The sequence below is a fragment of the Stegostoma tigrinum genome, chromosome X (genome assembly GCF_030684315.1).
Source record: "Stegostoma tigrinum isolate sSteTig4 chromosome X, sSteTig4.hap1, whole genome shotgun sequence".
NCBI classification, from domain to species: Eukaryota; Metazoa; Chordata; class Chondrichthyes; order Orectolobiformes; family Stegostomatidae; genus Stegostoma; species Stegostoma tigrinum.
Genome location: NC_081404.1, coordinates 7,800,924 through 7,816,594, shown reverse-complemented (window position 1 = coordinate 7,816,594; position 15,671 = coordinate 7,800,924). Strand labels below are relative to the sequence as shown.

The 15,671-nt window shown below is 42.5% G+C and overlaps 1 protein-coding gene across 3 annotated transcripts in view; it reads left to right on the top strand.

Moving 5' to 3' along the window:
* LOC125448323 (zinc finger protein 148-like) overlaps positions 1-15,671 on the top strand; it is a 67,959-nt gene that overhangs the window by 40,608 nt on the left and 11,680 nt on the right. Inside the window, exons 5-6 of one of the 3 annotated variants that reach the window (XM_048523570.2) lie at positions 10,341-10,424; positions 15,496-15,614. The exons of 1 other annotated variant lie outside the window; for it this stretch is intronic. In XM_048523570.2, the coding sequence (XP_048379527.2) occupies positions 10,341-10,424; positions 15,496-15,614 (203 nt within the window). The remainder of the gene's footprint in view (positions 1-10,340; positions 10,425-15,495; positions 15,615-15,671) is intronic. One more of the 3 variants, XM_048523571.2, reaches the window with a different exon arrangement.

The following is a 15,671-nucleotide window of genomic DNA, read 5'->3' as shown; positions in this document are numbered from 1 at the left end:
GACTCATCAGAACTATTTAATAATTAGTCATTGGAGGAAAAGAGGATAAGGTATGAAAGGTGGCTTTTAGGCAGCATCCTGGCACATGTAGATATCTTCCATTAAATACAAGCGGTTGTCACTGGGTCCTTTGCCGATGCTTCTTGAATAAACTGCGTCGAGAAGAGGTCTTTTGAGGCTTTTCAGGAGAGTGGCTGAATCAGTGTTTCAGTTGTCAGACTGTACTCCCCCCCCCCCCACACACACACACACACACACACACACACACACACACACACACACACACACACACACACACACACACACACACCTCTACCCCACCTGAAATCCAAGCAATGTCAAAATCTCTTGATCTCCCCAGACACGGACATAGGTGACTTTCAATAAATCCAGCAGCTGTCAACTGTAGCTTAGGGGGTATAAAAAGGCACCCTACCCTTCTTTCAATGTTTTCAAGTTAAAGAAATGTCCCTTTTTTATTAATGGAAGCTATCTTCTCAGCATTCCAAAGGAACCACTGTCCCTAATTGTTTAGGCACGAGTCCTCAAAAATAGAATTATCTTCATAATACAGGTTTAAATATTTAACAAAATATGTACACAGCGTTTGATATTTGTGCTATCTTTAAAGAAGAAAGCCTTTAAAAAAAATCAAAACAGACTTCGAGGCAATATTACTACATGACTGCATCACCTCATAAAGATGTAATGGTGATAATATAGCACTTGGGGAAAGATCAAGGAGCCATTGCAAAATTGAAGTCAGTGGGAATCAGAAAACTCCAATGGCTGGAGTTATACCTAGCACAGAAGATGATGTTTGTCTGCATCAGGACTTCTTTGCTGGATTTCCTTTGGACAGTGGCCTCAGTCTAGCCATCTTAAACTGCTTCATCAATGACCTTCCCACCATCATTAAGGCAAAAATGGAATGCTCTCTAATTATTGCAATGTTTGGATCCATTCTCAACTCGGATACTGAAATAGCTTATGCCCAATGAAGTAATACCTGAACAATGCCCAGGCTTGGGCTGATAAAGGTTGGGCAATTTTCATGCCACACGAGTGCCAAGCTGACAGGCTTCTGAGCTGCAGGAGACAAACACCATCTATTGTCAATCTCTCTATCTGCAACCCAAAACATTCACCCCCTCCATCACCAATACACAGTAGCAGCAGCCCGTACTATCTGTAGAATACACTCAAAATTTGCTAAAGCTCCTTTTGACTGTATGTTCCAAACCTGTGACATCTACTGCCACCTCGAACAAGACCAGCTGACACATAACGAACATGCAGTTGGTGATATCCTTCCCTGTTGCATCCTAGTGCATCTTGCCTAACAGCATGAGGTCTGCCTACATTACATGGACTGCAGTGACTCATCACTACCTTCCCTTTGCATTTAGAATGGGCAGTAAATGCTGGCATCACCAGTGACTCCCACATCCTGTGAACAAATTAAAAAAAAACAAATCCTTGTGCCATCTTGCTCAGGCTTAATACCGGATGAAGCTGACCTAGGTAATTGGGTTCTGTATTCATGCAATGTTTAAAGGAGAAGAAGAAAGGAGGTTTTGTATAAAGGATGATTGTCTCTTGCTTCATTCAAGGGGACAAATGTCTGAATATGCAGTAAAAACCAAAAGAACTGTGGATGCGGTAAATCGGGGGGAAAAAGAAGCAAAGTTGCTGGTAAAGCTAGCAGGCCTGGCGACATCTGGAAAAAGAAACCGAGTTAACATTTCGGGCCCAGTGACCCACCCTCAGAAGTTCTGAGGAAGGGTCTGGACCAGAAATGTTAACTCTGTTTTTTCCTGCACAGATGCTGCCAGACTGCTGAGCTTTTCCAGCAATTTTGTTTTTGGTCTGAATATTTGGATTGTGGAGATATGTCCCGACTCCGTTTGAGTGGAATGTATTGGCGTTGTGCAGTAGGCAGTCGCGGGAACCCAACCAGTAAATATAGTATGTGTAGGTTAGCCCCTGAGATACCATTATGGACTTGATTCTGATTTTTTTTTGTAGTTAGCAGGGTAAATTTGGAACAGAGACTATAGACGAAGCTGCTGATTTTTCCGTAACTTCTGAAGTCAAGAAATGTTAATACTCTTTCATAAGCTTCAGTTGAGACAGTTTCTTTTTAGTCTGCGAAGGAATTAAGATAATGACACGTAGGGAATTAAATAACTCTCCACCAACCTTATTTGCCAATTAATTGAAATTTGAAAGTTGTGCATTCTGCTTCTAGTTCATAATATCCTAGCAAGCTGTTGCCTAGTTGGACATCCTGTTGCTTGTTGCTATCAATTTATCAGCAGCAATATCATATAATTATAACTATTGAATAATTTTGCACTTCCTTGAAAATCTGGTCCTGTACATCTTTCCACCAGCTGATAAACTACATAATACAGCAAGCAATACAATTGTGCTTTGTTTTTTTTAACCTCCAGCTAAATAGATTCTAAATGGATAACCCAACTGGAACATCCTTTGCCTCCAGCACTGTGCTGTTTTACTTAATTGATACTACTTATCCCTTCTCTTTTCATTCATTCCCCAATCTTGCCTGAAGCCCTTTTATCCAGGAATATTTGGTACACAGTCCTGGCCTCCTTTTGAAGCAGGCTGCTGTTGCCCCTACAACTTTATATTTCTCTGTGACTGTCTGGAGAAAACTGTAACGGAAGGACCTGTCTTTGGGCAGAGCACATATGATGATAATATGTACCTGAAGCTCACTGGTTTTTCTTTATCACTCTCTGTGAATTTATGTACGTGCATAATAACCCTAATTTAAATTTCATTACATTCCCTCATTCTCTGACCCTGCCTTATGCTTTACTATTTCTAGTTTATTGCTGAAGGCCCCATTTAATTCTCTGTGCACCTATGTGTTTCCCTCCAACGTTGTCCTCTGGCTCACATACCCCTGCCAATATCATTTGAACATTTTTAAAAAGTGTCAGCTAATTGTTGAAGAGAACATCAGTCCTGGCTGTATTTCGGTACAACCACTGTATCCTATATAGGTTCAGTTTCTCCCAGAATTGCTCCCAATTTTCCAGGAATCTAAAACTATCTGTGTTGCACTGTTACTCAGCCAGGATTAATCTGCTCTTGTCTCCCATTTCTATACTGCACTGTGGTTGGTACCAGGAGTAATCTGTAGAATTTAACCTTGAGGTATTGCTTACTAGTTTCCTAGTTCGCTGAACTGACTCTTGGACCATCTCACTTCTGCTAACTATATTGGTGGCACTGATGTGAATCATGACAGCTAGCTGTTTCTCTCCCCCCCCCCCCCCCCCCCCCCCCACCCGAGTTAATTGATTAAATGTCTAGCAGTAAGGGAATCAAGGGAAAAGACAGGAAAGTGGGGGTGAGGATTATCAGATCAGCCATAATGTCATTGAATGGCAGAGCAGATTTGATGGACTGATTGGCTTACTTCTGCTCATACAGCTTATGGTCTTATCCTTTACACTAGCATATGGAAGACAACAAACCATCTGGATTTATATCTGCTGTCAAAAGTGTCTGTATGTTCACTTACCAAGTCCCTTATCACTTTTGCTTTCAAATATCCTCCGCCACTGGCCATGCAAAATGTATTTTACGGTATCCATGTTACCATGGACTTGGCTCGGGCTACGTACCCCAGGTGAACCACTGCCTTCAGTATCCGAACTGAATACTGGTTGGAATATGAGATAACTGAGGTGACTCCTACAGTGCCTATTCTGGACCGCTTGGTGGTGCTCGTTACTTATCTTCCTACTTGCTCTTAAGCTGCAAGGTGCTGACATTATAAACATGCTAGCCATGTATCACTCCACTTCACAGATGTGCTGCAGTAATGATAGTTGCTGCTGAAGCTGAAAGTCAGAGTACCAGCTGCTGCAGTTGACTGCCCTTCCTGCACATGTGGATTAAGTTCCCATGTGGCACAGGATGCACACTGAGCAGGTCTGCGATAGCTCTCTTTTATCCGTATCTGAATATGAACAAAAGCAAAACATTTGTCTATGTTGTTTGGCCAACCTCAGCCAAACTTGGTGGGATAATATCTCGGACTAAGGGGAAGGTTATGGGAGAGTTAACATTTAAGTACGTTCCCCGGGTGGCAGAGAGTGGGTTTTAGCCTCTTAGCAGTGGGTGTTCCCACTGACATTGTAACCAAGACATGCTTTAACTGACCTTGATGGTACATTCCAGGAAAAAATGTATTCAATCTCTAACCTGTTCATATTTTATTATTTTTCTAATTTTATTTGTACAATGGAAGTTATGTTTTGAGATACTACATGTTGTTACTTAGCAAGGAACAGATAGCATACAAAGACATTAAAGCAAAAAGTTGACAGAAAGCAACAGGCAGCAAGAAGAGCAAGTGCTGCAAGTAGGAGAGCAAGACTCTTGAGGAAGTATGCACCTATAACTTGCATAGTTACGAGTGAGACCCAGAATATGATATTGGTGGTAGACCAGAGGTATCTGAATATTATGGACAAAGAGTGGAAGGAAGAGTCACATCAACATTGTCACTTGTTGAAAAAAGTCAGAAAATATAACAGAGATAATGGGAACTGCAGATGCTGGAGATTCCAAGATAATAAAATGTGAGGCTGGATGAACACAGCAGGCCCAGCAGCATCTCAGGAGCACAAAAGCTGACGTTTCGGGCCTAGACCCTTCATCAGAGAGGGGGATGGGGGGAGGGAACTGGAATAAATAGGGAGAGAGGGGGAGGCGGACCGAAGATGGAGAGTAAAGAAGATAGGTGGAGAGGGTGTAGGTGGGGAGGTAGGGAGGGGATAGGTCAGTCCAGGGAAGACGGACAGGTCAAGGAGGTGGGATGAGGTTAGTAGGTAGCTGGGGGTGCGGCTTGGGGTGGGAGGAAGGGATGGGTGAGAGGAAGAACCGGTTAGGGAGGCAGAGACAGGTTGGACTGGTTTTGGGATGCAGTGGGTGGGGGGGAAGAGCTGGGCTGGTCCATGGAACAGTCCATCTTCCGCACCTACACAGGCCCCAAACCCCACCTCTTCCTCCGGTACATTGATGACTGTATCGGCGCCGCCTCTTGCTCCCCAGAGGAGCTCGAACAGTTCATCCACTTCACCAACACCTTCCACCCCAACCTTCAGTTCACCTGGGCCATCTCCAGCACATCCCTCACCTTCCTGGACCTCTCAGTCTCCATCTCAGGCAACCAGCTTGTAACTGATGTCCATTTCAAGCCCACCGACTCCCACAGCTACCTAGAATACACCTCCTCCCACCCACCCTCCTGCAAAAATTCCATCCCCTATTCCCAATTCCTCCGCCTCCGCCGCATCTGCTCCCACGATAAGACATTCCACTCCCGCACATCCCAGATGTCCAAGTTCTTTAAGGACCGCAACTTCCCCCCCACGGTGATTGAGAACGCCCTTGACCGCGTCTCCCGCATTTCCCGCGACACATCCCTCACACCCCGCCCCCGCCACAACCGCCCCAAGAGGATCCCCCTCGTTCTCACACACCACCCTACCAACCTCCGGATACAACGCATTATCCTCCGACACTTCCGCCATTTACAATCCGACCCCACCACCCAAGACATTTTTCCATCCCCACCCCTGTCTGCTTTCCGGAGAGACCACTCTCTCCGTGACTCCCTTGTTCGCTCCACACTGCCCTCCAACCCCACCACACCCGGCACCTTCCCCTGCAACCGCAGGAAATGCTACACTTGTCCCCACACCTCCTCCCTCACCCCCATCCCAGGCCCCAAGATGACATTCCACATTAAGCAGAGGTTCACCTGCACATCTGCCAATGTGGTATACTGCATCCGCTGTACCCGGTGCGGCTTTCTCTACATTGGGGAAACCAAGCGGAGGCTTGGGGACCGCTTTGCAGAACACCTCCGCTCAGTTCGCAACAAACAACTGCACCTCCCAGTCGCAAACCATTTCCACTCCCCCTCCCATTCTCTTGATGACATGTCCATCATGGGCCTCCTGCACTGCCACAATGATGCCACCCGAAGGTTGCAGGAACAGCAACTCATATTCCGCCTGGGAACCCTGCAGCCATATGGTATCAATGTGGACTTCACCAGTTTCAAAATCTCCCCTTCCCCCACTGCATCCCTAAACCAGCCCAGTTCATCCCCTCCCCCCACTGCACCACACAACCAGCCCAGCTCTTCCCCCCCACCCACTGCATCCCAAAACCAGTCCAACCTGTCTCTGCCTCCCTAACCGGTTCTTCCTCTCACCCATCCCTTCCTCCCACCCCAAGCCGCACCCCCAGCTACCTACTAACCTCATCCCACCTCCTTGACCTGTCCGTCTTCCCTGGACTGACCTATCCCCTCCCTACCTCCCCACCTACACCCTCTCCACCTATCTTCTTTACTCTCCATCTTCGGTCCGCCTCCCCCTCTCTCCCTATTTATTCCAGTTCCCTCCCCCCATCCCCCTCTCTGATGAAGGGTCTAGGCCCGAAACGTCAGCTTTTGTGCTCCTGAGATGCTGCTTGGCCTGCTGTGTTCATCCAGCCTCACAGAAAATATAACAGTTGAGTTGGATTGCCAAAAAAATGATCTTTTTTGGCTGGAGAAGGAAGGTACATCCCATTTGTCGCCTTGCTCGTCACCCCTCTCCTGAACCACTGACCAGTTCTCTCAGTCTCAGCCAGTTCATTAATCCACTTTCCTTTCTGACAAACTAAAATTTTGTCTTTGTTCTTAGGTGGATTGAGCACTGTGACCTGGTTTAAATGAGAGAATACTGGAAAAGTGGGCACAGCTGATATGTAATGCCTGTTTTTATTTGTAATCAAACAGCCTTCAAATGTGGTTGTTGTGAAATTTTCAACAAATGTTGAAAATGCAAGTAGTGACACTTAAAACGTAGAGTGATACTACAGCTGTTACTGTTTGATGCTGACGGTGAAATATTCAGAGAATCAAATTGAGGAAACACGTATTTGTAGGTTTTGATCCTGATGATTTTGAGAGTGACACGGAGGATGTAGAAAATGATTAGTGAAATCATTATAGTAAAAATTTGAAGTCTAATTAAATGAGTCAAGCCAAGCAAAATAAAGGAAATGAAAGTCAAATTTGCTGTGGAAAAATATTTTCTGTCAAATAATATTTTTGAGTATAGTCATTTTTTAAATTAGAGGTTGTTTCATATTTGTGGGATTAAAATTGTAAGTTAAACTAATTGGGTGAAAGGTGGTCATTAATTGAGTTTTTGAATGACACCTGTAGAGTGTTCAGTCCGTATTTCTAAGGGTAAATATCTCAGCTGGTTATTTTGAAAACCATTTTCTTTATCAGATTTTTAAAAACCAACTTGAAATTTTTATCCCTTTTATCTCCGACATAGAAGTGAAGCCCAGCATGTTAAACAATAAAATTTACTAATTAGATAAAGGCTCAACAGCAGCTCACCAATCAACTGCTTTCTGTACTGCCTGTGTTGTTACTTTATACTGAAATTAGTTGTTTATTTTTCCTTAACTCAGTATCTGAAAACTTTGGATTTTAATTTACTGAAAAACTCAGGACACTTTAGTGTTACCATACCATCCTTTTGTTATTTAATTATAACTTTATTTTCCAGATTTGATTGTTCACTGATTGTAATTACAAGTAGAGGTAATCCCCTATGTAAAGCTCAATTTTGCACAGTTTGTAAATTAGGGAAATTTGCTAAAACTTAAATAGAAGCGTCACTTGAGTGCACTTGCTGTATGTGCGCTTCTTTCATCTGCTGTCCTTCCCACGTGCTGCCTCCATCCCCAGTCTTCCTATTCTCTGCTTATGTCTTCCACACAGTCTGTGCATCCCATTTGTCACCTTGCCCGCTGCCCCTCTCCTGAGCCATGGAACAGTATTTTCAATCTCAGTCAGTTCATAATCTGCTATAATCCACTTGTATTTTTTTGTCTTGCTTAAATTTTGCCTTTGTTCCTAAGTGAATTGAGCACTGTGACCAGGTTTAAATGAGAGAATGCCGATGAGGTGGGCACAGCTGACACGTGGTGCCTGTTTTTCTTTGTAATCAAAACCTCCAAGGCTACAACTGGAAGAATGAAATGAAAAGACTTTAACTTTAGGTTTTGCAGATTCATCCAGACTGCATCGGCATAGCCAGAATCTCCTGGGTAATTGGCACTTGTTAAAGACCTCAGTTTTGTTGTTCAATTTCCTCTCCACATTTCCCAAGGATTGCTACCTTTTGCTTGGAATCCAGCCTTCAGCAAGGTGTGCCCTCCATTACCTTTTCCAATGGTCCCTCTTGTGTGAGTCTCAACGTTGAATATTGACTGGGTATTTAACCCTGGAAAGTATCACAGTTGAACTTGATCCTGCATTCACCTATTCGCATTTCCTTGAGCTGTGATTATGAATGGGATTCCTGGCTGATTATTCCAATTCTTTCTCTCCCTGTTTCTATTATGGAATAACAGTGGAGTCTGTTTCAGCACTGCAGCTATTACTGTGGGTGTGATCAACTGAACTCAACATAAACTAGGGATTTTGGTCTCTTTGGTTGAGTAGCTCAGTTCTACATGTGGTGGTGCATCAAGCACTAACTCTTAATTCATTTCTGAAAATTTGTTTTAACACTGCCTACACTGATGGTATGGCTTGTCATGCCTTACTGAGATAGTGCACTGGAAATCAAGCCCTGCTATTCCCCAGAGTGGTAACAAAAGTTAAAGATTCTGTAGAAATATGCACAGTTCCCTAATTTACCTGTCTTTTACTTAAGAATGATGACTTATTACAAATGATTAGACTCTAACTGCAGGCAAGCTATTATGAAACATTGGCCTGCCTGCAAAGTGTAGGTTAGATGGGCTTCAGATTGGTTTCACAGGTTGACGCAACATCGAGGGCCGAAGGGCCTGTGCTGCGCTGTAATGTTCTATGTAACTCTACCAGTTAAAACTCTAGTCCATCTATAAGGGGAGGCGATGGCACAGTGGTATTATCACTCGAATGTTAATTCAGAGACCTCGTGTAATGTTCTGGAGACCCGAGTTCGAATCCTGCCGCAGCAGAACTTGAATTCACTTCAAAAATCTGGAATTAAGAATCTAATGATGACCATGAATCTATTGTCGATTGTCAGAAAAACCCATCTGGTTCACTAATGTTCTTTAGGGAAGGAAACTGTCATCCTTACCTGGTCTGGCCTACATAAGACACGACAATGTGTTGACTCTTAACTGCCCTCTGGGCAATTAGGGATGAGCAATAAATGCCAGCCAGCGATGCCCTCATCCTGTGAGTGAATAATTATATAAGCTCCTTTCCCTACTTGAAAGGTTACAGACATTAATGAAAAGTTACAGTTTACAACAAGTGCTGGAGGAAGAAGAAACTGTTTTTCTTTAGGCTTAAAGTAGTTGTTAGTAAGCTGAAGGCTTTCATCATTGATAACTGGTCACTGGTTCACAGACCACCAGTTAATTGATGTCAACCAAGGGTCCGTTTGTACACAATCCATTGGCTCCAGCTCGTCTTCAAAGTGCACTTCAGCTACTGCTGGAACAAGCAGCTATGTGAACAGTGTTTACAATGAATCTCTGGTTATTTGCTTTCAAAACTTGCAGCAGTCCTTGGTTTTAAAACAGTTCTTTTCTCATTTCAATCCAATGTTAAAAGTTCAAAGAGATTAAAAGACGTTATCCCTGCATGCTTAAATACTGCCTCATTGTCAATAACTTTCAAAGCTAAATGTATGGCATTATCAACCCAAAGCACTTGCAATCAAGCCATCTATAGGCACCAGCACCTTTATTATGTCTCTGGCTTCTGATATAAGCAGGAGTGTCTGGAACTTTAACGCAGTCATTTGACTTGAGTTACCAATGATAGAGAGCCAACTGATAAGAGAGAATTTTAGACCAGTAAATATCAGTGATTAATCCCTGTTTTTGGTGCCATCCGTTGTTTATATCTGACCTATTTTAGAATAATTTGAACAGCCTTTCCATCAACATCTTTCACAGCTGGGAGGAGATGTTTGTGAATGCTGTTCGTATTGCTAGTAATGATTTTAAAGACCAGTTTTATCAGAGCAACAAAAAGGGATATTGTCTCTCTATTTGTTTATATTTTTTAAAAGAAGACAGTTGAGCTAAGTTCAGCTCAGGAGCTTCATGGTAAGAAAGTATCTCGGGTCGCTTGCAGGGCACCTCTGAAACAAATCCAACATTTGCAATTCTTAGTCAAGTATCTTAGAACGCTAGGTCGAGAAGAATAATTTTAGGCATTTGCATCCTGAGTGAGCTGAGGAGAAATTTGGATTTTGTTTTGCTTTTAGGTGAAAAGCCATTTCAGTGCAGCCAATGTAGCATGCGATTTATCCAGAAGTACCTACTACAGAGACATGAGAAGATACACACTGGTAAGTGAAATACCAGGAGTTTGTGTTGGTGACACGAGATAAAAGCAGTCTGTGAAACTCCTTAAAGAGACATTATCCCTTTTGTTGACCTAAAAGCGACAAAAGCATTCAAAACTGAACGCAGTATTTGTGTTATCTGCTCCTTGTTCATGAATACAAGGTGCAAGGCAAAGTAGTGCATCTCGGTTGGCCAATCTGCAGTAGGGTGAATTCTTAAATAAGGTTTTGGTTGTTCTCTGTTCAGATCTCAGTTCTTGCAAAATATCGGGTCATTTGAAATTCTTTTGAGTAATGAAGGCGCATTCAGCTTCAAACACGTGCCTCTTTTCTGTCTCACAAGGTGCACAAAGTTTATTTTCTGCACAGGTGTATTATGGAATGGATTTGGAGAACTGTACAGAACTAAAAATCTTGACATTATTCATTGAACATATCAAAAAAAAACTAATTTTGGTCTTGCTGCAGAATTCCTCTGGTAATCATTAAAAGGTTTGATAAATTACATTATTCTGTCACAGCCATCATGCATATTTCTGGATTTTCTGTCAAAGTTTATTTTTACCAAAAATAGCATGCAGCTTACTAAATGGGATCACTGAAGAGATACCATTTCAGAGTTTTATCCTGCAGCCTAGGTAAGCGAAGAAAGAGGGATACTGTCTCTTTAGTTTTCACCTCTAGCCACAAATTGTTCTATTGCTGTATTCCATGACGTATTAAAATGAAGACTGTTGAATTTAAAGAGTATCTGTTACTTATGATATATTATAACCCTGTTATACTCCCTGGGGACACTCATTGTGATATTGTAATAATTCCCAGGACACAGTGCAGTATCTCCCATAGGCGGTCGCTGTGCCGTACTGCATCATGGATATTTACTGTGTTCACTGGAATACTATCCTACACATAATGACATCAAAATCCATTTGTCAGCTCTGCCCTTTCCATTGTGTACTCGGATATCCTCGCAGCTTGGCCTCAGTTACTTACTTTGCCTCCTATTTTAGGAACATGGCTTTCTCTCTTCCATACAATGGAAATACGCAGTAAGCCAATGTGGACCCAGTCCCTGTGGGGTGCCACTGTGCTTTTACAATTCCTGTGAGAAATTGCTCTTAGTCTTGCTCACCATTTTTCTTCCTTTCCACCTGTTTTTAATTCCTCCCCTAATTCTATGCCTCCTAACCTTCTCCAGTAGTTTGTAGAGCAGTATTTTGTTAAAGTTTTCTGAAATTCCACATACTTCCCATCCACAGCATTTCCCTATTCACCATTACTAAGTTCTCAGTTTCAAAGAACACTTGCAAGTTTGTGGAATAAATTAGTGTATCTTGTTTCTAGTTATTTTTGAACAGGAAAAGATCATTATGCCCCTTGAATTTCCTCTGCTAGTCAATCAAATGATCATGACCCCATTCCCTAGGCACCACTTCCATTCCTTGCCCTGGGAATTATCTCCGGTTCAATCTGACTGTTCACAACACTCATTTTCAATCCCATATCCTCGATATTACAAAGGACATCTACTTTCACACATGAAATATTGCCTTGTCCAAGCCTACTGCTAAAACCATCATCCATTCATTTGTCACCTGTAGACTTTGAACTGTTCTAATTGTCTCCTGACCAGCCTCCTTGCCTCTGACCTTCATAAACTTCAACTCATTCAAAATTCAGCTATCCATTATCCTGACTTATAGTAAGTTCCATTCACCCATTAACCTAAACTGGCTAACTCAACCAATTTAAAATACACACTATCATGTTGAAATATCTGTGTGACCATATTCCTCCCTATTGCTATAATCCCTGCTCTTCCCTCCATCCCCACAAGCTACCACTACCTAAATTTTGTATTTATCCTCCTCCAGTGCATTCTAGCCACTTTGCTCCATCTTGACTTCCGCTCTGGAATTTTCTCCCTCAGTCTCTCCACCTTTTCCTATCCCCCTTATATTTTTAAGAATGTAGTTGAAAACGTTGGTGTAAAAGGTTGCATTTTGTCACCCTTCTCAAGAAGTTCTCCAGTGTTTTGGTGTCTATTTTTTGTCTGATTATGTCACTGTAAATGCTTTGAGACATTTTTCTATGTTAAAAATGTTATATAAATGCAAGTTGTGACAAACAATCTTTCATCAAATGTCTGTGTAAAATGCAATGTCCACTTGTTGATTTTAATACACAGGGCCTCTCAGCGTGATGCTCACTTTTGAAAGTAGCAGAGGCCATCTCTGAATCCAGAGATGGTTCACTAGGCTGGTACCAGTTATGGAGGGACTGTCTTATAAGGAGAGGTTGCTTAGATTGGGCCAGTAACCATTGGAGTTTAGAAGAATGAGAGGTGACCTGATTGAAATATATAAGATTCTTGGGTAGGTGAAGAAAGGTTACTTCCCCTTGCGGAAGAGTCCAGGACCAGAGGGCAAAATCTCAGAATAAGAGATTGTTCATTTAAAACAGTGATGAGGAGGAACCTTTGGAATTCTTTACCGCAGAGTGATGTAGAGGCTGGGTCATTAAGTATATTCAAGGCTGAGATAGACTTTTTTTAATCTGTAAGGGAATCAAGGCTATAGAGAAAGGCCAGGAAAGTGGAATTGAAGATTTTCAGATTAGTTATGATCTTATCGAATGCCAGGGTAGACTCAGACTCGATGAGCTCAATGGCCTACTTCTGCTCCTATATCTTATGGTCTTCCTGGAACACTTAAAATGGCCACCCAAGTGGACAGGGTTGTTAAGAAAGCATATGGTGTTTTGGCTTTCATTAACAGGGGGATTGAGTTTAAGATTCGTGAGATCTTGTTGCAACTCTATAAAACTTTGGTTAGACTGCACTTGGAATACAGCGTCCAGTTCTGGTCGCCCTATCATAGGAAAGATGTGGATGCTTTGGAGAGGGTTCAGAGGAGGTTTACCAGGATGCTGCCTGGACTGGAGGGCTTATCTTATGAAGAGAGGTTGACTGAGCTCGGTCTCTTTTCATTGGAGAAAAGGAGGAGGAGAGGGGACCTAATTGAGGTATACAAGATAATGAGAGGCATAGATAGAGTTGATAGCCAGAGACTATTTCCCAGGGCAGAAATGGCTAGCACGAGGGGTCATAGTTTTAAGCTGGTTGGTGGAAAGTATAGAGGGGATGTCAGAGGCGGGTTCTTTACACAGAGAGTTGTGAGAGCATGGAATGCGTTGCCAGCAGCAGTTGTGGAAGCAAGGTCATTGGGGTCATTTAAGAGACTGCTGGACATGCATATGGTCACAGAAATTTGAGGGTGCATGCATGAGGATCAATGGTCGGCACAACATCGTGGGCTGAAGGGCCTGTTCTGTGCTGTACTGTTCTATGTTCTATGTTCTATGTTCTATGTTCTATGTTCTACCCCAGCTTCTCCACACAACTGAAGATCGTTATCACTATGCCCTCTTCAACATCTTGCCATAAAGTGTGCTGCCCAGAATTGGACACAGTGCTTCACCTGAAGCCTAGCCACTGTTTTATATAAGTTTTGCTATATTTCCTTGCCTACACATCAGTATAGAAGGACCTTCACTCCACTGAGAACAAATTGGTAATCTCAGTATGTCATCCTTTCAGTAGGCCACTGTAATGTACCAGATTTTTATTACAACGCTAATACACTGGGCCCTTTCTGTGACAAATTTGCATGCCATTTCCCTGCTGTTCATCTATGAAATACTGTGGCATTGATTCTTACAAGGAACAGACATTGCAATATCCAGGGATTCTTATTGTGATATTGTAACAACATATTAGCCCCTTGGTGATGCTAATCAACTAGACATTGCATTGTGTTGCTGTAGTGTACCAAGTTCTTAGACGGAAATATATTTGTTCCTCATTACTTCGCTAATATCACGATTTCCTCACTGTGATAGTTCAGTATACCAGGCCACTGAATGTAATGTACTGACACCTCCCTTTTACATTGTACCATACCAAGCCAAGTACTGTGATACTGGGACACTTACTTTGACAACCATCTTCCTCATGAATCACTATGATCCTACTAATGTGTCAGCCTTAATGTGATATTACTGGTGCCCTCACTGTCGATCTCTCCCTTCTGCTATATAATATAGATCAAATACTCACTGTGGTATTGTAACTTCTTTACTGTTTAGTATGACGTTGCCTCAGTGAATGACTTGGCATAGCACAATGTAATATACCCAGAATCTGGAGTTTTGACCCTTTCTGTAATGTCTATTTTGTGAGCTTTCAGTAGTCAAATCTGTAAAATTGATATATAATTGAGCTTATGAGGGGCCTCTTGTGGTTCAGTGATAGCGTCCCTAACTCTGGGCCACAAGGCTTGGGCTCAAGTCCCACCAGCCCCAGAAGTGTGTCATTACGTGCGTGAACATGTTGATTTAAAAATAACTATAACTGGGCTAGCTACACAGATCAAGAAGGTCCAAGGTTTGATTTTTGGTCTGTTCTAAACAAACTGATACATACATAAAGAGCAAGAGTTGGCCACTCAATCTCGTGTGCCTGCTGCACCATTCAATAAGATTATAACTGACCTGATTACTTCCACCTTCCCTTATAATCTTTCAGCCCCTTGCTTATCAGGAACCTATCCATCTCTACCTCAAAAATGATCTCGACCGGCACAACATTTAAGAGCTGCAGTTGGCTTTGAATTCTCAGATTGGCAATCAACTACAGCTCCTGGCCATGATGAGGTTAATGCAATGTATGCATTGGGCTCTGTTGCAATGGCACACGTAAATGAATGTTTTGCTAGCAGTCTCAGCCCAGGCTCACCCATGCAGAATTGCTGCTAATATTGAAAGGCACATACTGCCTTGGCAACTGCACCCCTGCAAGAGTGATCATGTCCAGAAAGGGGCAGAGAAGTTTACCATTTGATGTGCTGCAAAGTTGGGCATGTTCCCAGCCATTTGTGATTGTTAAAACAATCGAAGAGAAGCAAAGTTGGAACAGAGATTCTTAGCTTATGTCAGAAGATATTTTAGATCACAAGCTCTTGTACATCACAAAGAAGCATTTTATTAGAAGGTTCTTTCTTTGATTTCACAGGTGAGAAGCCATTCCATTGTGATGAGTGTGACATGAGGTTTATTCAGAAGTACCACATGGAACGACACAAACGGACACACAGTGGGGAGAAACCATACCAGTGTGAATACTGCCTACAGGTACTGTATTACAGGAGCAGCATTACTGCCAACTGCAATAACTATTTCAGGAGCAAC